At 42.5% G+C, this 23,468-nt stretch overlaps 1 protein-coding gene and 1 long non-coding RNA gene across 3 annotated transcripts; one reads left to right on the top strand and one right to left on the bottom strand.

Moving 5' to 3' along the window:
• Nucleotides 1–1,308: 1,308 nt before the first annotated feature.
• On the bottom strand, nt 1,309–22,781 carry NCEH1 (neutral cholesterol ester hydrolase 1). 2 transcript variants are annotated; one of them, XM_069792713.1, is made up of 5 exons: nt 22,576–22,781; nt 12,716–12,944; nt 10,751–10,820; nt 7,630–7,801; nt 1,309–6,200 (listed from the first exon to the last, which is right to left on the bottom strand). In XM_069792713.1, exons 1-5 carry the CDS (start codon nt 22,711–22,713, stop codon nt 5,583–5,585), a joined length of 1,227 nt encoding a protein of 408 aa, XP_069648814.1. In that variant the 5' UTR covers nt 22,714–22,781; the 3' UTR covers nt 1,309–5,582. The 2 variants fall into 2 exon arrangements, with proteins under 2 accessions (XP_069648814.1, XP_069648815.1); XM_069792714.1 differs by lacking the exon at nt 22,576–22,781 and adding an exon at nt 20,474–20,692.
• LOC138686907 (uncharacterized) lies at nt 17,515–22,232 on the top strand. Its single transcript, XR_011326236.1, has 3 exons — nt 17,515–19,577; nt 21,270–21,474; nt 22,035–22,232. It is a non-coding gene; the product is annotated as an uncharacterized lncRNA (long non-coding RNA).
• Nucleotides 22,782–23,468: the final 687 nt, after the last annotated feature.

Raw genomic sequence — 23,468 nt, 5'->3', positions numbered from 1 at the left:
CACAGAGTTGTGTGGGCTGGCTGGCCATGGGGTGGATGGACACCTGGGTCACAGCCCCACCGTGCACCCGCTGCTGCTCCCGTCCCACAAATGGGGGTAGGAGGTGGGAAACGGTCCTGCAATGGGAACGGGGAAATACAGGTCCAGCACCATCGAGGCATCCAGTGCAATCAGAGATGCACTTGGCACCAGGCTCAGCTTCCGAGCTTGTCTCTCCCGTGGGTTTTGATGTGTCAGCCAGCCCCACGTGGATGTCTTGTACTCAACAGCACCGCAGTTCTGCAAAAAAAGTGTGCTGTATCTATGGCAGATTAACACTTGAATTAAGATGCCTCACGTACTCATCTACTGCCATTCGAAGGTGCTGTTGAGGATTTTGTGCCAGACACTTTGTCAGTCCGCAGGTGGCGGCTCAGCACCCATGGCAGCGAGTCCTTCAGCGGGTGCTGGCTCTGCATCCTCCCGCAGCGGCACCCAGCACAGGATGATGCGCACGGCTGCACCCAGCCCTGGGAGGCACTGCCCCGGCCTTGCCGAGCCCTGCGCCGTCAGACTTTTTACTACATCTAAGAAAACATAACTGGGAAAAAATGTTTTATGAGGCCAGCCTGTTTTTAATGTATTCAATTCAATGCAAGCAGGAGTACGACTCCTGCCGACCTAAAAAGAGGCCTGTAAGTCCTTTGAAGCTTTTTTCCCCAGCACTTTTTTCAGCAGGAGGAAAGCTTTATATTCTGTGAAAGTCGCAGGACCCTGCTGGACAAAATGGCAAACAGCTCCCACATTAGGGTATTTCAAAAGTAATGCTGCTATGACCATTAATGAATGAGAGAGCAGGGGAAGAAAATTGCTAACAGTTCAGAAAGAAAGAATGTGAAAGGAAGGCAAATGGGAATGAAAATGGAACTAGGACTTCCACTGGCTAAAACAGATTTCAAACGTATACATAATCTATAAACATATAAAAAAATGCGTTTATAGATCAGAATGGAGAACAGGAGCTCTGCTGTCTATTTTGAAAGAAAAGAATAGCACTAGTGCAGGTATTGTCCACTATTCAACACCAGCAGATGTGGTCACCATTAATCATTTGGCAGAAATGAAGTAAGAGGAGGTCACCTTCGCAGCCCACAGACACACAGGAAAGGTTTCCTGCCTTGAAAACAACCACTTTGGCTTTGGTTCAGCATTTCTTCAGAAATGCTGAGGTCTCCCATTCTGTTTCACTGTCCTCTGCTATGTGAAAACTCAAACTGGAAATGTTGTGCATCAGAAAATAAAATCAGTGGTCCTAGGGAAAAAAAAAAATCACAGATATATTTCACTTTATTTATTTGTTCTTCATTTTGATAGCACATCTCAATCACACTTGGTAATCAGATCTTACAAGATCTTTCCCCTGCACTGGGAAAAAAGCAAAAAATGGTCATGCATAAGATATTGAACGCGTTCACATCAAGTATGTTGAACATCATAAATAAGGTAACATTAAACCAGCTGGTTTTGTTTTTTTTAACATCATCACTGTTACACATCATAGCAGCTTAAAAGGTTTAACACAGCTTAATCTACTTCTAGTATTTTTATTTGAAAAAGTTTCTAATAAAGTTTGGTAAGAGATTAAAAAAATATAGAGGCCCAAACACTATAAAAGAATGTTTTAAAGATAAAGCATTTCTTTTTAGTTTGTAGGGCTTGAAACCCACAATGGCCTTTCTGCTTTGGCTAGGGATGCAATTTTGGAATTACTTACATGAAGGTTAGAAAATTCAACTCACTTGTGATTTTTACGCATCATGAAACATCTTTAAATGGGTTTGGGCTATTAGAAATGCTGACCACCCACCCTTTAAGAGGTCCTAAGCTAGAGAGACAAAAACCTCCATTTATTTCTGTAAATATTCGCCAAAGTACTGGAGACCTGCTATTACAGTTCACAGGTCTATGAAAGTAGGATACAAATTACTATAGGTGCTGTTATGTGAGTTTGGGTTTTTTTGTTTGTTTGTTTTAAAGCTTACATTTGAATATTTTGACAGCCATTAGGAACAAGATATTCTTGCAATGGATAGATGAAATCTAATTGTAGGAGGGGGGAAAAAGCTATCTACAAAAAGTAGCTAGCCATACTCGTTGATTTCATGAAAAGAGAAGTAGACAAACTTATAATCTTCTTTGAGAAGACTGACTTTTACTATGCACAGGTAAAATATTGTTACAAATACTTGCTCAGATCCTACAACGTGTACAGTGCCCTAAACTGCATTGTGAAATAACCAAGGAATGAAGGTGCTAGGTACGCCTGAGGAAACACTTCAGGAGACGTAGGAGTAAACACATGAACAAATTGAGGTGTTGTAACGTGCATTAATCTTAATCTCTTCCTAGCAGGCATCAGCTTTCCATGCCTGCCAGCCCCCATTGAGCTCTCAGCTGAGATAGCGCTCGGTTTCTGGGAGCTTGCAGCAGCTCAGCTGGCCACAACCCTCAACTTTCAACTTTGGGCACAGGGACTGCAGGCAAGGAGAACAAAGCAAAGTAGGAGGAAAGCTGAGTTTAGACTGACACTTACTTCAAGGTTTACACTGAATTTTGATCAGGTGTGTTGCGCAGCTATATACTAAAAGGTCTTTTTATAGCTGGAGCTCAGACCTCTTTTTATATGTTATAGGATCCATCATGTATCTTTGCAGCTATCACGTACTTAAACCATATAGCTGCATGATAAAAGTAGTCAAGATATTCTGACAGAACTAGTTAATACTGTAACATCACATCCAAGTTGTGCTGTGATCTTGGATGTCGCATCAAACCGGTGATGACTTAGTAAACACATTCAGTCCAGTTATATACTTACTACCATTTCTTGTGCCAAGACTTTAATGTGCTTCAGTGCATGAAGGAAATTTACAACCAACTCCATGAATATATATATTCCAGCTCTCCATTTCATTTCAGTTAAAAAACCCAGCAGCAATTATATTATAGCTTCATAGCAGATATTTATAACTTAGCTATAAACAAATGCTGATCTAAAGCTTTGCAGACAGCTCTCAGGCAAACTTAATAATTACAGAATTTATAGGAATATTAACCACTTTTTTTTCCAGTACTACAGTTACTACTATCTTTTAATGACAGCAGGTGGATATAAGTTACATCTTTTCTGACATGGGTCTACTCATTAAGTGGAAAAGCCAGAAGAAGCCTGTTGTTACAACTCAGTGTAACGATATTTTTTGAGGCTCTAAGTCGTGGTCTAAAGTCAAGTAAACGGAGCCGCCTCCATACAGTGGAAAGGATGCTGGAGCAGACCCTTCTTCAAGATTAGTAATCTGCCTTTCGAATGGACATAACTTTGGTTGCTGTCTGTTAAGTGTAAATTATATCTACTGAAGTTGTGTTTATAGGGGAAAGGAGAAAAGAGGGTTTAAATCTAGAAAAAAGTTTGAATTCTTCTGCAGTGTTAATTGGATATCTTGGCCAAATTTTATTCTGATTCAGATTGTCACTCGGCTGCTCTAACTCCACCAAGTCTTTGTAACAATCTAAATGGAAAAAGAATCTGAGCCACTGTTGAAAAAGCTTTGCCTTGTGACCTCCGTGTGAACCTATGCCCCGAAATGAGTTTCAGCGTGCATGACTGAGCCTACATCGAGGCCTTCTCTCATTAATAGCTTTTCTTAATACATACAACCACATTAACTTCCTGATGTTTCTAGGAAGCAACGTTTCAGTAAAGCCATTCTCTTATTTAATTTAAATACCAGTGAAAGTAGACTGGTCTGTATATATTTTAAATGACATAAGGCAGTTTGATCTACCAGTACCTTTTTTTTTTTTTTTTTTTTTTTTTTTTTTTAAGAACTTTTCAGAATCCTGCCGTAAGAAACATTCTAATGAAATTGCCTTTGCCATTATCTCCCAGCAGTCAGGAAGCCTCACCTTACGGTATTTTCACAGGAGCCAGGACAGAGATGAGTGAACTGCCCGGGAGGACCCGCAGCCTAGCTGCACCACTCGTCACGGGGCAGGCTGCTCAGAGCCAGCTATTAGAGAAGGATGGAAAGTCAAAAGGTACGGGATCTGTTCAGTGCCTGCCAGTCACCGTCACATCTGTGTGCTTCACCCACACCTGCCAATTCAGCTTCACAACTCCTTTGTGAGGTAGGAAATTACTACTCCCTCTCTTGCAGAAAAAGAAAGTGAGGCATAAGGAGATTAAGTTGTTCTCCTGGGGTCCCACAGGAAGTCTGTGGTAAAGCTGAGGATGAATTTAATCCACTAGTTTAGTCACGGGTCAGCCACTCTCTCCTCTTTGCCTAGAAACACCAGCCTTTTGACCCAACCTTCATTTCTGCAAGCTGTAAGCATCCTGGACAATATACGCTGTCCCAAGTGGTTTCATTCCCCATTCTGCTTGTCCAAATTTTACAGTCTGGCTCAAACTGTAGAGATTTGTTGCACAATAGCAAGATCATCTTACCTAGTGTTTTGGGTCAGTCTACAAGACAAAGTTTAGCTGCAAAGCTCAGATTTAAATCTTCCATATAGATTAGACCCCACTTCTGTTTGCTTGCTTCACTCCCTCCAGGAAGCATGAAATAAAATGAACACTACAAGCACAAAAGAAAAGTCAATGAACAAAAACTTCTACTATTAATTACAAACATTAGTGCAAACCATACAGCAGATTATTTTTAGTAAGCTCAGTGTTTTCTGTAAGGAGGTCATAAAACTGAGGCTTTAAACACACATGAAGTCACATTCTTTAGCCAAATAAGTAGTCAGCTTTGAAGTTCACTCACATAAGCAACCTGGATTCTGCTGCTACACATAATATTTTATCCTAGATATTTGTATGTATGCTGTAATACTTTTTATTGAAAATATATTAGTCCTGTGCTTTTATAAAATATAAATAACTAAAAGGCAACATAGACCAAATTCCAAAGCTGAATTACATGTTTGGCTAAGAGACTTGTCTAGCATCATCTTAACTGCCTAGAAGAGCTTTTTTTTTTTTTTTAAATTCAAACGAGCCATTTGTCTATATGCCTAAAAGCCAACACCTAAATCCATGCTTGACATTCAAATGCACAGCTCTGCTGTCAAAGAAGAGAGTGTTCACACTTTCTTTGACATCAAGTGCTCACCACTGTTGAAAACTAGCTCCCGTTCTTACATATTCAGACATAGATGTAGGTGTTTGCCTTTACTTCACACCATTTGAAAATTGTGGCCTTTGTACCTAATCAAGAGTCAAAGCTTGGAAAGTTGCAGGCAGTTAAGAATGCTACAGGAATGCTGATCTCCCTGCTCAACATTTGTTTATGTTTGGCAATTGTCAGCTGAAAGAAGGGGAAAACAAATCAAAGTTTGAAAAAGTATTTCTCAAAATACTTTGCTGGAGAAGGCCAATTGAGCTAGTGAATGCTGTAGTTAGTGGTCTATAACCTCCAGCAGCTGCAGCAGAACGGATAAAGTCAGAATTTGGAAAAGTGCACTTTTTCATTGTGGGCTTTTTAGCAAGAACAGACACCAGAGCTGAGCACCTTGTGTCTTCTAGAGAGACTCTCTCTTCAGAGGTTTTCATCCAGCCATTTTATATAGCTGTTTCTGGTCTGAATGCCTGCAGAGAAATCAGTAGGCCAAATGGTGAATATCATACAGCCATGAAAGCAGTCATCGAAGTGATCAAGCGTGACTTCCACGCCGGCGTTCTCCAAGCGCTTGGCGTACATCACCCCGTCGTCTCGCAGGACATCATTCTCACAGGTCAGGATGTAAGTCTTTGGCTGCAGCTGCAGAGTTTCATTTTCTGCAAGGAGGGGGACTGCTCGTACGTCAAGCAGCGCCGGTATCTCCTGGATGATTTCAGCCTTGCCTGTGGTTTGTATTACAGGCTTGTAGTTCTTTTTGAACGATGAAGGCAGTAGAGATGTCCAGTTCAGACGTCCTCTGAAAGAGAGAGCTTGGCCAACGTCAAGAGCAGTGTGGTTGTTAATCAGTAGTGAGTGAGCAAAGTCGTAATTACCATTGAAATAATCTATCCAATAGTTGATCATGACATAACGAGGCAGAACGGGCATATTCATGTTCTGCTGATAAGAAGGTGTATTGAAGTCAAATGCCTGGAGGACTGGATAAATTAAGGCCTGTAGTTTCGGTCTGATGGTCAAATGCTCATCTTTGCTAAGCTGTGGGAAAAATACAAGATAGAATTGGGATTATAAAGAAAATAAACATTACAGTATCAACCTAGAACTTCATACAAGCAACCATTCCTTTGACAATTTTTAGGATGAATTCTGCTCTTATGCAGATAATGTTGCTCTTTTGTCTGAAATATTAGCAACCTGATCTTTTTCTTCTCTTATAAGGATGGCCATTCAGGTAGACCCAGTATCCTGTCTCCAACAGAAAGCAGTGGCAGAAGTTTATTGAAGGGTGCAAGAAGAAAAAAAAAGCACTTCCATAACACAGTGCCCAGTTTAAGAATTGGCAACTGAAGGACTTCCTGAATCAAAGGAGCTATTCTTGCCTTTAACAGCTCTTCATGGATTTTTCTTCCATGAATTTATCCGATTGTTTTTTTAGCATATACAAATTGTTGGCATCCACAGTTTTCTCTAGCAAAGGCTGACCATGTGCAGAAGCACCTCTCTGTGTTTGACCTGACACTGCCATCTGCATTTGATTTGAGCCTACCAATTATACATTTGGTGCCCCCTAATCCTTTTCCTGGAAGAATCAGCAAACACTTGTTTTGCTTCATCTTCTACACAAGATACAGGGTTCTCTAGCATATCTCATCTTGTTTAAAAAGAATTATGCATCAGGAAAATAAATTAGGAATGATTTTTCCAAAACATGGTGCTATCATGTTTATCAGTCCTCAATATTGAAACTTTTCATGTAATTGTCTCTTATTAATTTTGTCACCCTAATTCAATATTGCAAGGTTGTCACGATAATTAGTTGTCTGGACATGGTATCTGCTTTCTTATCACCAATGGTTATGGCAGTACAAAAAAGCTAATAATAATATTTCACTCAACCATGAAAAATATTATTACTTGCCCCAGGCTGCCTTTAAAATCTTTGCTAGATTAAATTCAGATTACATTTAAACTGCAGATACACAAAAGAAATTTCCTTAAAATTGCAAAATGTTACAGGAAGACAATTTAACAGAAGAATTAAGCTTCCTTTATTGTATTTTTTTGTCCTTCATTTGTATCTGAAAGAAATAAAAACATATTTTCAGAGACAAGCATCTAAAAACAGGGAGCTAAATTGATAAATTACGCATGTAGCTAGTTACCTACTTAGAAAAATAAAGAATTCGCCAACACAAGGGGTAAAAAAAAGTCATTTAGCTACTTGCTCTTAAAATCTGGCCCATAACAACTCTTAACTGTAGTAAGACATTTCAAGCTATGTGATTCATACTCCGATTGACTCATTTTTCTTCTGTAAAGTGACTAGATGCTGGCTTCCCACCATTCTGTCTTTAGGGTTGGCACATCACCTTGTGATGGTGAAGCACAAAGAGTCTGTCAGCCTATATGCATCACTGAATTAGGGTTTGTCGTAACGTAATACATAACAGACGCTGGATGTTACCTGCTGACACACAGCAGCTGCCAAATTTCCTCCTGCACTGTCGCCAGAAATTGCAATTCGACTTGGGTCAACTGAATACTCAGCTAAGACATCAGGCTGCAAAAAATGCTTAGTAGCACGGAGAGCATCGTGGAATTGCTCAGGGAAGCACACCTCTGGTACCAGCCTGTATCTACGAAGAAAAGAGATGAGAGACAATTATTACCGTCAATGCACCTCTCTTTCAGGATTAACAGGTGATATCAGGTATTTCCTTAATGGCTGTCCTGGTTTCAGCTGGGATAGAGTTAACTGTCTTCCTAGTAGCTGGTACAGTGCTGTGTTTTGAGTTCAGTATGTGAAGAATGTTGATAACACTGATGTTTTCAGTTGTTGCTCAGTAGTGTTTAGACTACAGTCAAGGATTTTTCAGCTTCTCATGCCCAGCCAGGGCACCTGACCCAAACCGGCCAACGGTGTATTCCATACCATGGGACGTCCCATCTAGTTTAGGAACTGGGAAGTGGGGGGGCAGGGATTCGCCGCTCGGGGACTGGCTGGGTGTCGGTCGGCGGGTGGTGAGCAATTGCCCTGCGCATCATTTGTACATTCCAATCCTTTTATTACTACTGTTGTCATTTTATTAGTGTTACCATTATCATTATTAGTTTCTTCTTTTCTGCTCTATTAAACCGTTCTTATCTCAACCCAGGAGTTTTACTTCTTCTCCTGATTTTCTCCCCCATCCCACTGGATGGGGGGGGGAGTGAGTGAGCGGCTGCGTGGTGCTTAGTTGCTGGCTGGGGTTAAACCACAACAATGGCATATAACTATTTTATTAGGATAAATATTATGGGAAAAATAGGAGGTGTGTAATACTTATGTAAGACTTAATCTTATAATTAATGCTCTAATTTTGAAAGATTAATACAAACCTACTAGATATGAATAATACCAAGATAGTATAAAATTGTGCAGCACTTTCCTAGGATTTCCCAATAGAGGATTTAATCATACATTATAAAAATGAATGAATATTTAAAACACCCTTGGCAAGGGAGTCATGACAATCAGGCTGGTGTTGACCCAAATCCCCACCTTAACTAGTATGAGGGACAGTAAATCATATACGCCCAACAGATTCCACCAAGCCAAACACCTAAGCAGTTCTGTTTCCCAAATTTTTACCTATGCTCAGGAGAGAATGAACCTTGCTATACCTCCATGCCATGAAATGAACAATAGCCAAGAAGTGAATACCAATTTGCTCCAATGCAACAGATTCAGTAAATCCTCTCCTTCACTGAAGAGCAGCGCAGGAATATACCCATTGCACAGGTGGAGAAACTGAGGCACAGAGAGCAAACGATCTGCCCAGAAACAGTCAGCAGCTGAGTCCCATCCATGGGATTTTCTCAGTTTCTTAATAACAGTGCAGGAGAAGTCTGTTCATGTTTACTGAATAATTCGTAATGTAAGAGTTCTTACTAGGCCTTATGGTACAAAGCATGTCTTCTGTTTGTAGCTTTTCAATCAACAGATTTTACATATTCTCAGTAGAGCCAAGCGAAATGAGCAAAACAAAATCCAGTTTTTTGATTCAAAACATTTTCTTCACAATCTAAGCTAAAAAAAGTTTCATATGCAGAATAAATTTTAAACTTAGGTTTACACAAAAAGTGTTTCAAAATCTACCTTTGACCTACTTTCAGAAAGCAGTCTATATATTGCATCAACTGCAAAGGAATATGAAAGAGTCCTTTGGGAACTCCTTGCAAAACTGGATAACAGACTGTGCATATATCATGAAAGTGAGACGTGCAATTAAACCAATGAGAAATCTAATCAGTCTTCACTAGTTGAGTACAAACACCTTGACTGAAAGATATAATGGCTAAGGAGAAGAGGTAAACAATAACTCAGAGAAACAGGCAGAATTATACCACCATAAATCAGAAAAAGAATAATAAGGAACTTTTCAATCCTATGATAGCTGCTCGCCTAGAATAACCAACAGCTGCCTTTTTACTTTTCATTGTTTCTGCTAATAAACAACAAGGTAGTGGAAAAAAAAAAGCTACCCTTTAAAGTACACTTTGAGGATTGAATAAGTAACATCAACTCCATATAATTAAGTTGCAATTAGATCACAGAGCTTGGTATGTAATCAACTGCAGGTGGGAAACTTGAGTACTTGCATCAAGTAATTGGGTTTGCACAAGAAAATATTGACAATACGGATGAGAAAAGTACCAATCAAGTTGGAGTCATCTAGGTAATGCAGTTAGCTAGTTGAGAGGTTTGTTTACCTTGAATTGTTCAGCGGGTTAAAAAAGCAGCCCTGCTCCTCTGTTGTCTGGCACCCTGGCAGTCCTCTGCTCTTGACTGGAGTACAAGGCTTAAATGAGATGACTGGAACAGTGGGAGATTGAGAGAGCAGCAGGAAACTGCCAGACTCCACAGTGTATTCTGCTTAATGAGCAGGGATAAAACGATTTGATAATTTGACCCTTGCTCAATATAACTTAGAAGCTGTGGTTTACAGACAGACTTTGGGGAGGTTAATATATGTATTTTAATATTATAGATATAATTTTTTAGATATATATATAGATATAAAAATAAACCTTGCAGAAGTGGGAGTGGCCACTGAGGATGAGAAAGTCCCTCTTACTACGTGAGGAGGCATAGTGATGTGGTTCAGCCTTCCTTCAGGTATATATCATGTCCAAATGCGTTTGGGTTTTTTGTTTGACTGTTTTTAAAGTTCACAAGTATTTACTGAATCATAACTTGGCCCTTGAGTAATCTCAGGGTTTAGCTGCACTCCTTACTTGTAGATACAATTGCAAGATGCACTAAAATTTGCATTGTAGTATTCGTCCAACTGAATTAAGTGCTACTCTCTTTTCCCACATTTCTGCCTTCTAAAATGACCTCTAAAATAATTAGAAACCCAAATGAATTTTTGATACCGTTCCAATTTATTGTAATTTTAAAAGGGTAAAAATATCAGACCAGTAAAGAGTTATCGTCCAAGTTAAAGCCTTATACACAAGCCAGTAACAAGGGAACAGCTAGAAGAACTCTGTTAGGTACTTCTAATACCTTAAAATTACTCTATCAGTTTTAGATTACTCACTCAACTGAGACAACTACAGCATTGAGAGATTCAGCCATGATTCTGCAGAGATTGTTATAAAGGCTTGTTCCTGGAACGAAAGGACATGGTGTTAGGGATGTAAGAATCCACTTATGTCAATATTCACAAAGGTGTATGTAAGCCTTCTTAGAAAATACAAACATATGATGCAAATATAAGCAAAGTAAATGAGATCAGCTTGCAATAGATAAAGTGCCAAATACATATTGTAGCAGAAGGAACAAAATTCACGCCTTGAGAAGTCCTGCAGTCTAATGCTTTCTTTCTTGTCTGTTTCTTGGTGACTTGGGGCATGTCATTTCATCCACCTATCACAATTCTCTCAGTTGGGCAAAATTTAAGGTACCCAGTGGCTTGAGGACATTAGCATCCAGAGACAGTTATCACTGTATGAGTCACTGCTTGTTGTTCATTTTGTTATAGCATGTATTGCTCAGTTTCGAATGAGTTGCCCTATTAACGTCAACTGAACTACTCATTTAAGGGAGGATTAATCACAGCTATCCTGTTTATCAATGGACTGATTTTCTTTAATTTTATTCCCTTCCAGTTACTTAATCGTTGGTTTCCGGTACTATAAAATATACTAAGACTCCAAGCGTTTTCTAAAGTATCTAGTTTTAGAATTTAATATTTAGCTGTAACATTTGTGCCATTAACTTCTGCATCTTGGACTTGAGGATAGCATCTGACATAGCTGAATTATAGTCATCCAGACAAAATGCAGTAATTTAGTATAAACTTTTTGCACAACAAGAGTCATACGCAAACTGTTACAGAACAAATGACGTGGGCAAGACGCTAACAAACATGCCTTAGGCAGGCCTAAGAAAACCCAGCTCAAAGCACAATTCCTCTGTAGAAAAAGGAGCAAAATTTTTGACTGCTATAAGGATTGCAGGACAAAAAGACTGGGATTTCCAAAGGCACAGATTTTAAAGCTATTTAGGAACCTAAATCTCACTTGAATCACGGTCTAAGTGACTTATACATGCATAGTCCAAATGCAATCAATACAGTCTTTGTTTTGGAACATTTCAGAAAACCCCATTAATGTTCTTTTTCTATAGATGAAGCCACAGAATGCATCAGGGCTGTATGGACTTCATGATGTCACAGTAGCAATGGGGAAGGAAAAGGGGGAAAACTGCTATCGGGTCTGGATCTCGGAGCAGCCATGAGAACCGCACGCCCTTCCTCCTCCCAAGGCTTTCCTCCTCCTGTACGACATGGAAAGATCAGTGGTTAGCTTATCGTTGTCTATAGCTACACCTTACTTTCTCTGATCCTGTTTGTGGCTTCCAAGTTAATTGGAGTAAATAGCATTAATTTTCAAGGTAATTTCTGCTAGTGGTGGCAGTGGTCCCCCAAGGGAGGGGACCAGACCATGGGACGGTAACTCGCCTCTACCCATTTCCTTCATCACACCGCCTGTTGTCTGCAATCAGCAGCATGTATTCCCAAGTATGTGTTAATTAAGAGCCAAACACTAGCAATGCTGTTACCTGCAGTGTTGTTCAGCTCACTCTTCTGCTAATTACTCTGTGAAAATGGGGCAAGCCCCTTATACCTAGTCACTGGATCCTCATCACCAAGGATCGACTTTTGCACATGACCACAGAAAACGGGGGCTGGCCCAAAAAGCCCATCCAGGACTCCCAGGAATTTAAACAGTAAGCTGTTTTGTCCTCTCAGGATGTAACAAAATTAGCCTTTTGCTCCTTTTACAGCTCATGTGCAGATAAGATATGTGTTTTTGCTGTGCGTTGACAGTATTTTTCCCCCTCCCTCCTTAGAGCCGATCTACCAGAGCGGAGACAGTTTCTACTGAATTCAGGTACGTCTTAGCAGGATTGTCATCCCTGGCAGGCATAACGGCTTTTGGCTTCTCCTGCTAGGAGAAAACCAGACCAGAATCCTATTTAATTACTGGCAGACACATACTTGCACTTGCCAGGGCCCAGCCCCCTCCATGGATGTAAACAACGCTGCGCTTGAGCCTTTCATCTCCCTTTGCAGGAGGTTCAAACACTCTGACTTCCACACCGTCAAAAACAGCATCCGTGATGTTAATGTCTTCGGAGGAGACAGACTTCAGCTTGTCAAAGGTACATATCAAATAATTCAGAACTATCAAGTGATGGCTGAGTCTTAGATAGTGAATCAGGTGACACTAGGAGGAAAAAAAAAAAAAAAAGAAAAAAGATTATTCCTGTTACTTCAGAGCGCATCATACGATACTGCATTGATGTTTAATGCAACTGTCTTCAAAGGCAGGTCCTGTACGAAAACAAATACAGATTCTTAGAATATTTGCCCGAAAATGAATGATTATCAAAGACCTCTAATGCTTTTAAAGCTGCATTGAAACAAAACCCTGTCCATTAAAGAGTCTTTGTTGTCAAAATAAATCAAACCACGAGCACTACGTGGATCAAGACAACCGTGAATGAGCACTCTGATCCTTGCCTTTGAAAGCCACCTCCGAAAGGAGATGAAAATCACCAGCACGCTCCACTATGGGACTTGGGAAGCTCCTCAGACTGGGGCCCACAGAGGGCAATACTACACAGGCAAAATGTCTGTGGTGGTAAGGTATCAAAAATGCAAAGTCTTTCTCTTGTTCCACCCCAAAGCATAAGTCTTTCCACTTTGAAATTGAGAAAGTTCTCAAGGATTGCAAAGAAATTTGAAAACAGGAATGGTCTTAAAGGAACATAATGGTTGTTTATTGGCTTGTCCTGTATTTACCTGCTGAATTGGGAGGGATCTGAAACACTATCCAAGAACCATGCCAGGTCAGTGATTTTTTTTTCCCCAACCCCAGAGACTAAAGCATGTTACTTTTTTTTGTGGGGTAAAACACTATGAAAATGAAGAATGATCTGAGCTTTCTGTGCCCTTATTGGTAGAAGAAGAGAGAGATTTTATCCGCTTTGGCTATCCAGGATTTTTATTTTCATGTTTTTTAAACTTTGCCCTGAATAGATTAAAAACCTGTTTCTCTCAGCAGACAGTACTGGGATTCAAGGCATTCATCCAGCCTAAATGGTCACGACCTGCTCCCCATATATGACCTGCACACTATTTGTAGTGCGTACTTGTTCCCATTCCGTAGATGGTGCAGAAAGGACGGCAAAGGGTGAGCCAAAGGGACTGCAGGGACTACGATGTCCAGACAGGCCGTTAAAAAGAAAAAGTAGTGGGGGGGTCTTCCCCTATTGCAAAGGTTATCTCTATCCTAGTGATGAAGGCTAGAAATCGGATAATCAGCTAAGCCTTTTGTAAAACTTTCTCAGTCAAGGCAATGGAGTTGGGAGGTAAAATTAATACATATACCTAATGTACACCTGTAGGACCACTACCATAAGGAAAACTGTCAGCTGTGACCTGTTATTTTTCCTACAGGTACCAAATACTTGGAATAAAAGGTGAACTGTTAGGTGCCATGGGGCTTGTCTACACACAACTGCTTTACTGTTTTAATTCTGCTAGTGCCACTACTGCAGTGCAAACCTGCTAGTACAAATTAAACATGCTGACACCTGAGAGTGAGCGGGGTCACCCAGGTACCGGTCTAACTGCATTCACGTTGTGAAGAACGGATAGTTGCCATAGATTAACCTGTACAAAAACTAAGTGGAAGCCAAGTCCGGTTCCTCGTGCCAGACAGGATTTTGCAAATAAGAGTTTCAGAATGTCTTTCTGGTTTCTATTTGTTCACAAGGACACCTATTTCATTTTCTTGACTTGGGTTTCTTAGTAGTACTTCTGCAGTACCATTTTCACAGCCACTTTCAGGGCCAGGTTTCAGCTTTTCTGCCAGGAGCGCCTGCTCATGGCAAAGGAAGGGCTAACGGAGGCAAACACACACACCGCCAGAGGAAAGCAAATTTTGAAGCATTCAGCAGCATCCATGCCAAAGAAGATCTGTCTCCTGAGAGGTCTACAACCCCAGTTCCTTCCATGTAACTTCTTAATCTGTCACCATTAGTTTGAATGTAAAAAAAAAAAAAAAAAAAGAAATACTGGCTTTCAGTCAGGTGCTGTATAGAAAAGACCCTGCACAGCCCCACTTCCACTGCAGATTGCTGCAGAAAAGAGACAAGCTTTGATATTTCGCCCCCCAAAATCTATGCCAAATACAATGGGCTGCTATGCGAGCAGGGAGAAGAATCCACTTCCAAAACAAGAATTTACAAAAATTACTTTCTTTTCTTGCTTTAGCTTGTGGTAATGTCACCCTGCTGAGATAGTTTGGTGGGAATCCAAATTTTAAAACGTTTGCTGCTTTTTGGATGGAATATAATTTCTTTATACTGCAAGGCTTTTCTCTGGGAGAAGAAACACAAAGTATCCACCCAGCGGGAAGAAATGGTGAATTCACATGGCTGTTTGTATCTCTGAACTTCAGATCATGCTTTTTCCCCGCCATTACTTAAAAATTCCCACAGGAAAACCCAGTTTGAGTTTGAAATCAGAAGAGCAATACATCTGTTAATAACTTGGCATACAATTTGTTGGGCTGCCATTGATGTAACCAGCTAAAGATCTGATCCTCCTGGTGCCCCATGGAGGTTCCCAGGGAAGGTAACCACTGGGAAGCAATTTTAGAAATACTGCCAGGGATAACAACGTTTCTGTAGTTTTCTTTTCTGTTGTTTTTTTTTTTAGCCTGACCTGACTGTGCTGCAGTATACGTCCCATTTTATTGTTCTCTCACTTTAGTTCACATTCTTTGTAGGCGAGATTACCACGTGTTCCCCGGAATCAGAAATGTTTCATTTTCAAGGCTACTTAGTGTTGTTTACTGAGAAGTGTTTTGCCCTGTTCTTAACCTGCAGGTGGCCACAGTGCTCTGCGGTTCAATTACACACTTCCATGCCTTTTTTTTTCCCCTATAATAGACCACTCTTTCCAAGAATCCAAAAAACAAAAATCTGGAAGAGAGGCTTTGTACATCAGGGCACAAAAGCAACAGTCCACTTTTTTTTTTGTTAGGCATAGGCAGGTTTTTCGCCAAGCACTTATCAGACAGATTCTTTCTAAGTATATCTATCTAATCAGCCTATTTGGTTGTCATTCATAAGGCATCAGGATTGCACTTTTTGCTGGCAAAGAGCTAGTCTTGTCCAAAGTTCTTACAAATAAAATTCCTATATATTTTTTCTCTATAAATAAGTATTTAAAATAGATATATCTTATCACTCTGTAATAGAACTACTGGCAGAAGATGATGGGTTTAATGGTTGGCTAACTGTCTTCTAGGACTACGTTGCCATGCAATGGGCAGACCTGCCCATCCTCTTGGCTGTGCTTCCCTGGCACCTTTCCTGTGTTGGCACTGACAAACGCAAAGCCTCAGAGCACGACCTTGCTGCGCCAGCTCAACATGAACCCAGCAAAAACAGCAAAACAACACTAAACTTCAGCCAGGTCACCATCTTACTGATAACCCAAGGGAGGAAAAAGGGAGTGGGGAAAAGGATGGGACCAGCCCTTTTGGCAGAAGTCCACAGTTGGATTGCCTTAAATCCACTATAAAACTGTATCTGGTCACGTCATGTGAGCAATAATTGGTTTGATCTTTGCTGGTATGTGTGATTTAAATTACCACCCTTCCTGTGACAACATGCAGGACTGTTGCAGGCTATCAAATATAGCACTTAAATATATTTGGGAACTACACCTGTGTGTGTGTACATGCATGGGGAAGAGAGAAACAGCGATGTTCTCTGGTGAAAAGGGAGACAAGACAGTGCTGTAATAATAAAACCTAGTGAAAAGGAAGAGAAAGCAAAAGGACAAGGGGGAAATTAAGAGACTACAGAAAAAAAAGTAAAGACAAGCTCACAGAAAGAAAAGCTAGTATAAAGATGAAAGCCCCGTGGGCAATTAGCCCAGAACTGCAGTGCCAGCCACAGGCACGGCACATCACTCAGTCCGGGTCACAGCTGCAAGTTTTCCCATGCAATGACTGGCTTTATGCATCCGTCTGAACACACACTTTTATGTTCTGAACAGGTAACTCTGGGGAAACGTGGCTGGTGAACTTCATGGCACTATGGGCTGGACCGAGTAATGGGCTGAAACACACACCAAGAGAGCTCAGCTGCTGGGACGCAAGGCAGAGCTGGATGAGCAGGAGGAGCCCAGGAGAGGAGGGTTAGACAGGCTAGCGAGGCAAAAGTGAGTATTTTGCTGGTGTTTGAGCCAATTCAGCAAGTAACCACTGTGGACACCTTACAGAGCCCTACTGACAACCCATTGCTCATTTCTGATTGCAGCTTTTCATTTTGGGGCCGTTGGCTCCCCATGACCCATGGCTGCGTTGGCAGCGCTGTGATTTACACTCGCACCGTAACACTCCCCAGCTCTCCAAGTCAGGCAAAGCAACTGCTACAGGCACAATCTCCTTCTCTTTTACCAGGACACCCCCATAACAGGGGTTTTCAGGTAGGGACAACCCAGGGACCCCCTAGAGACTAAACTGTTCAAGACTGCCACTTTCCTTCTGGTAAATTCTTTGGTGAGGGGTACCAGATCTTGAAAGATTTAATTGATGTAGGAAAAAGTTCTCAATAAATGAAAAAAGGAGTCAGGATTGTGGTAAAAGGCAGACAGAATGAACAAAGTACTGCTCTAGAGAGGCACCATTACTTCACCTTTAATCACTGATACCTGTCCCTAAACTATTAGGATTCTTCTGTTTGCTCCTCAGCTGGTGGTTTCCTGAAGAATCCCAAGTGCTCCCTGCTGTTATTCTTACCTCTCTCATGGACCTGTACTCCATATTAGTCATGTGTTCTGTATTATAACAACAACAACAAAAAAAAATCCCCCAAAAGTTTTTCTGTTGCTAATATCTATTAACCTCTAACAGTACCCAGCACATTGGGATTCTTTGTCCTCATATGACTTCCATAGCTGACACTGTGCAGCTTCGTGTCTCTGACCTTTAGCCATGAAATTATTGCAACAGGTCACATTCAGAGAGCACACAAAGGCAGCGTGCCTCTGAAGCCAAGCCGAATCCATCAGCTGCTTCCTCTACTGCCTTCGCAGCTGGTCAGACCCAAGGTCCTGCCGTGACCTTTCAGGCCTCAGCAGGATCAGGAATTAAGCAAACAGCTAAGGCTCTTTTTTCATACAACACTACTCGGGACTGAGCCAAATCTCACTCATGACTCAAATGAGTAATGATGCTGGAACCAGGCAACTGAACTGTCTAAGACTAAACTTCCTACCTCAAACGATGCAGATACTATTCTCCATTCTGGCATCACTTTGCAAAACACATTTCTATGACATTAGAGCCCAAAATGCCAACTACAATGTCCGTAGTCAATAACAGAGATTAGCAGAAAATAAACAGGGTCATTTCCCCATTTAGCTGTGTGCAGAACATACTGGTTTGTGTGCATTTCAGGCAGTTTATCCTGTTTAAAGGTGAATGTCTATTTTCTTTAATTTTACAGAACCATTTCTTAATGCAGGTGCACTATTGTCCAGTAAAGAATACGTATTTTTAATGCTGTTACAGAAAGACAGTCTTCAGAGACAAGGGCTCTCAGTTTTATGAATTTCCTTTAGAACTGAAAAGAAACCAAGATGACTGTTTTACAGTTTATTAATTAGAAGCAGAAACTAGATTACATTTTAATGTAAGGTTTTGTGCATATACCTATTCACCCATGATGCTCTGCTTTTTATACTAGATAGAGAGAAAAGTTATCTGTTACTGCAACTAGGACTGCCAGTGTGGTTTGGTTTCTGCTCAGGTACCACTGCTGTGAGACCTACCCACTGCAACTAAGAACTTGGTTTACTGTAAACCAATTCCAAGACTGTGTTCTTCCATGCAAAAACATCAACAACTTACTTGGCTGGCTACAGGTATGATTTACAACTGTCCAGAAGTTACATATTCTGAAATAAATGGGTAGATAGATATTAAAGTGTTAGAAAGAACTAATTACTGTTTTCCTGAATGTTGATGTCCCAGGCCCTAGATTTTATTCCAAAAGCAAGTAAGCGGCAGAGAAGCATGATGGAATTGCTTGGCTGATGAGGACAACTATGGGGATAGTTTTCTCTCCTGTACAGCTGCCTACCTTTTTCCATATACATCGATCTGATGGCCTCTATGCCAACCCATTTGTCCTTCCGAACCTCTGCTAACAGTTGTCCCCATTCAAAAAAATCCTTTCTTCCTTGCCATGCACCAGAATAGCAAGTATCTTGAGAGTGGTGTTCAGAAATAACTTATTTCAAAGGGCTTATTAAATAAACAAATGCTGCTCTCTTTAGTCCATAAGGGAGAGTGAATAGGGGAAGAAGTGAAAAACAACTGTATCAATCGACTGTAATCAAAACAGCAGAATTATTAAATGTTGCTTTAGACACTTCCTGACAGTCACCAAGTAAAACAATACTTATGTTTTAATCTATGGCTCAATTCCATAATTACTTTTATGTGGTTGTCGAAACTTCAGTGAAGCAGAGTTCTGATGTACCGTATACATAGTTACGTACATAGTTTTTCAATTCTGATCTAAAATTTTGTTACATCATGGTTATCTGTAAAAATGTTACCATGTCCCATTTTGAGACAGGCGAGAGGGGCAAATTACTCTCATTGTCAGTTAAGCACTTTTACATCAATTCATTAATATCATTAAAGTCTAAGTTTCTCTGTTTTCATTCTGCGGCAGCACAGGTCATTAAAGAGGGTGCAGGAACAAGGCTCTGCAAACCCAGTGCAATTTCCAGCTCTGCTACTGGAATTTTTGTGACCTCAGATAAGGTACTCCATCTCTTCCTATCTCTGTTCCCCCCAAATTAGGACTAGGGTAACATTATCGGTCCCATTCTGTAGTATGTTTTGAAACCTACTTACAGAAACTGTCCTATGAGCATTAGGCATTTTTTTAACCACATGATTATACTTGAATGTTTGTTGAAGTTTCTCAAGCTAAGCCAGGACACTGAGTCAGTCCCAAGCTTGTAAAAAAAAAAAAAAAAAAATTGTAGCTGACTGGGACAATACTCCACATGGAAATGCAAAACCTTATCATTTGTACACTGAAAGCCAGTGACAACCTTATTATGTTTTATTGGTAGTGATTATTAATGCACTGAGAAAACAAACACATTATCCCTAACAAGAAATTGTCATGCTTAATCGTCAGTCTTCACAAATCTATTTCAAAACAAGCAAAAGCCAATCAATTGTATTTGAAGCACATGAAGTTTGTTTCATGCTCTTCGAAAAAGGATTGCAGTATGTTTTGGTGATTTTAAAATCAGAAGTGTACTTCTGTCTGCTGTCAAAACTAGAAAGCAAAGTAATAAATAGCAAGCTGAAAATACATTCAGAAGTGGGTGAAAGTTCAATGGTCACACTTAGAGAAATGTTACAACTATTTTGTCTTGCAATAGCCGGTGGAGGAAGAAAGGGGAAGCTGAGCTGTACAAAAGGACATACACTTTTATTTTATATACACACACAAAAGCTGTCTAACAAAGTAAATACTCAAGCTCAACTTTTACAATCCTAGCTTCAGTTCACACAGTTCCTTCTTAATGACAGTCATTTATTCCTGACATTGTGCTGTCTCTCATGTTGGAAAGACTTCTGAACACTTGGAAAGCACCTTCTCTTTCTCTCTGGAAACGAATGCCAAATGTCCCAAGGCTTACCTGTTGTGTGATTCAGGGCACCTCTAATGCCTCACTTCTTTTATGCTTCTGTGTAAGACTCGCTTGTTTCTTCCTTTGGTTTGTAAGCTACGTTACAGGAACTGTTACTTGTTTAGTCATTTTTCTCACTATAGATGTTTGTATTTCTAAGGCCAGAGATGTAAACAACTAAAAAATTACCACTTCTCCCCAACAGAGACTTCCCCACCCCAGAGAGCGGGGGCAGATGTGGGCACCTCAGCCCTGCCTGCCAGTTTACTCCAGCTGCTACCAAGGCAGGCTCTGTCCTGCCAACTCCTCTTGGGATTATGACCTCTAGAATATCCCAAAAGAGATATCCTTCAGCCTCCAAGCTAGAGGCACCAGAATTCATCTGACTGTGCCCAACATACCACATAAACAAACTGACTCTGTACATAAGCCAAGAGCAATATACATATATATAGCCACAGTCATATGATTTTCTAAAGATAGGTCTCCTTCAGCTAGAGGTTATGGCCTTGATTCACGCGTTCCTGGCTGAACTGTTATGATGTGTTTTGCAGGCAGCACGCTTTGGGGGCATCATGGCCCTTCTGTCCGTACTTACCAATGAATTTGGTCAAGCTGAGCGCTTGCTGTTCAGTTACTTGAGTTAACAACACGGAGCAAGTGAACTTCAAGCCACAGATTTTACTGAAGAATGAAGCTGTTGTAGGCCATGTCTGCATAATTTTCATAGCAGACATATGGGAGGGTATGCAAGCAAACAGGTTTTATCCTATACCAGCCAACAGGTTTTATCCTTTCATCCTAGAGATGCACTTCGATTCAGCAATACGTTTGGACCATGAGAGGATGCCCGAGTGGCTCAGATGAGCGGTCTATCTACTCCCAGACTCCATCTCCAACAGTGGCAGCCAGAGAAGCTATTCAGGCAGAATACACAAGTCTGGACACTGTGTGGTCCACTTTCCTCATGCTTCCCAGCATCTGCAATTATTGTATTAGGAACATAGAAGGTACATTCCCATCTAGTCCTCTTGGTATCCGTTTATGAGCCCTCTGTCCATTAATTCATTTAATCCCTTTTTGAATATGCTGATGCTCTCATCCACTCACAAGTACAAGTTTATGTATATTTCAGAACCAACCAAACTGAAATGCTGCTAGGAAATTAAAAAAAAAAAGCAGCAACAAAAAACCCCCAAACCAACCAACTTGCACATAAACAGTACCTTACATCAGGCCTGACCATGACTGATCAGCCCATGTAAAAGATCAGATCATCCTAGAAGAAGATAAAGTTCACAGCTAAAGCCATTATCAGAAAGTTTGTGGTCTTTGGTCTGTTTCATGTCAGCATAAGCACTGGCAGAAAATGAGGGAGACATCATGAAGTGACATAACTGTCACGTGTGTCTCGTGACAAAAACAAGCATTCAGAGAGGTTTGTTTAGTAATACAATTCCCAATCAAGGCAGTTTAGTATTTGAAAGTGTTTCCCTAAGTCTTTCTTCCCTAAGGCGTACGTAATGTATCGGAATGAGTTCTTTTTTGCTGTTTTTTTCCCCACCAAAAGCCTGCAAGTTGGAAACCAGACTAAACCACATCCAGCAAGATCCGCGCCGTGAAACCCAGAAGACGAGCCTGGCTGCCAGCCTCACCGCACCGCGCACGCTTGATTTACTGATCGGGACGAAACCACCAGCAGCCCGGGGCGCCCCAGCCCGGAGCTGCGCCTGCTGCTTTTCCCCGGGGCGGGCAGAGCATTACACCCCAACCCAGTTCCGTCCTCCCCTCCCGGGTGCGGTCACGGAGCCGGGGTACGGCGGAGCCGGGGTACGGCGGAGCCGGGGTACGGCGGAGCCGGGGTACGGCGGAGCCGGGGTACGGCGGAGCCGGGGTACGGCGGAGCCGGGGTACGGCGGAGCCGGGCCCCGGCTCTAACCCGCTGCGGGGACGCTGGCGACTCCCCCGCCTCGGCTCCAACTACAAAAGGGCTGCCCTGCGCCTCGGCTCTCCGGATGGCCCCCAGGGAACCGGGCCGGGTCCGTTCGCCTCTCCAGAGCCGGCACCGGCACCGGGAGCGCAACGCCGGCGGGGCCGGGGCGCCGCCTTACCGTCTGCTGCACCGCCCTGAAGGTGGCATCCAGCAGCATCAGCTTCCAGGGGTCCGACACGGTGCCGGGCAGCGGCAGGTACACGTAGTAGGCGGACAGGGCTGCCAACGCCGCCAGCAGCACCCAGGCGGCCCGCATCGCCGCCGCCCGCCCCGGGGTGCGCGGGGACCGCACCGCCCCGAGGGCCGGCCTCTCCCCCCCGCAGAAGGAAGTCCCGGCGCTTCCGTCCGCCGGCTGCGGACCGGCTGCGGCTGGCGGCGGCCTTATCCGCGCAGCGCCGCCCCGCCCGGCCCGGCCCGGCCCGCCCGGGAGGCCGCTCGGCGCAGCTCGCCGCGCCTCTCGCCCGGGGGACGCTTGGCAGCGGCAGCCGCCGCCCCTGGGGAAAGCGTCGGCGCGGCTTGCCGGGCTTCCCCGAGGGGAAGGGGGCCGCGGCCGGCCTCGCCCGCGGGCGTGGGCTGGCAGAGGCACCGAAGGCCACCCGGAGCCGCGGTGCCTCCGTCTGACCGCCCTTCCCTTCGCCCACCTCGGGCTGCGGAAGCTTCTGGGTGGGCTGGCTGGGCTGGGCGGCAGCGAGCACGACCCACCCGCCAACCCCACCGGTGTCCGTTTTTAGGGGTTGTGACACCCCGAGACGTGGGCCGTGGCAGCTCTTTGCCGACAAGAGAACGGGAACGTCGGTGTTCGGGCAGAGTTTGCCTTTCTCCGCTGAGAAGGTGAGATGAAGGCTGTAACGGGGATCGATGCCAGTCAGTCCGGGAGGATCCCTGATCCAGGGTGTTTCCAGGAGGAACCCGGGGACGCCCTTATTTTAGCTGAAGAAACCGTACCGTTTCCCACTGAGCACATCACAAAACAATTCCGGAAAGGAGACTTTTTTAAAGTACCTTTATTTT

This window comes from Haliaeetus albicilla, chromosome 9 (assembly GCF_947461875.1).
Source record: "Haliaeetus albicilla chromosome 9, bHalAlb1.1, whole genome shotgun sequence".
Taxonomy (NCBI): Eukaryota; Metazoa; Chordata; class Aves; order Accipitriformes; family Accipitridae; genus Haliaeetus; species Haliaeetus albicilla.
The sequence above is the reverse complement of the archived record's forward strand: the minus strand, read 5'-3'. Positions and strand labels throughout refer to the sequence as shown.

What these genes read in the sequence shown, in the direction of transcription:
- NCEH1 (XM_069792713.1), bottom strand. Translation starts at nt 22,713, where the DNA reads ATGCGGGCCGCCTGGGTGCTGCTGGCGGCGTTGGCAGCCCTGTCCGCC. An exon ending in CTGGGCCCTGGCAAGTGCAA is followed by an intron (nt 10,821 to 12,715) that starts GTATGTGTCTGC and finishes CTTTCGTTCCAG; the next exon opens with GAACAAGCCTTTATAACAAT. An exon ending in CAGCTGCTGTGTGTCAGCAG is followed by an intron (nt 6,201 to 7,629) that starts GTAACATCCAGC and finishes TTTTTCCCACAG; the next exon opens with CTTAGCAAAGATGAGCATTT.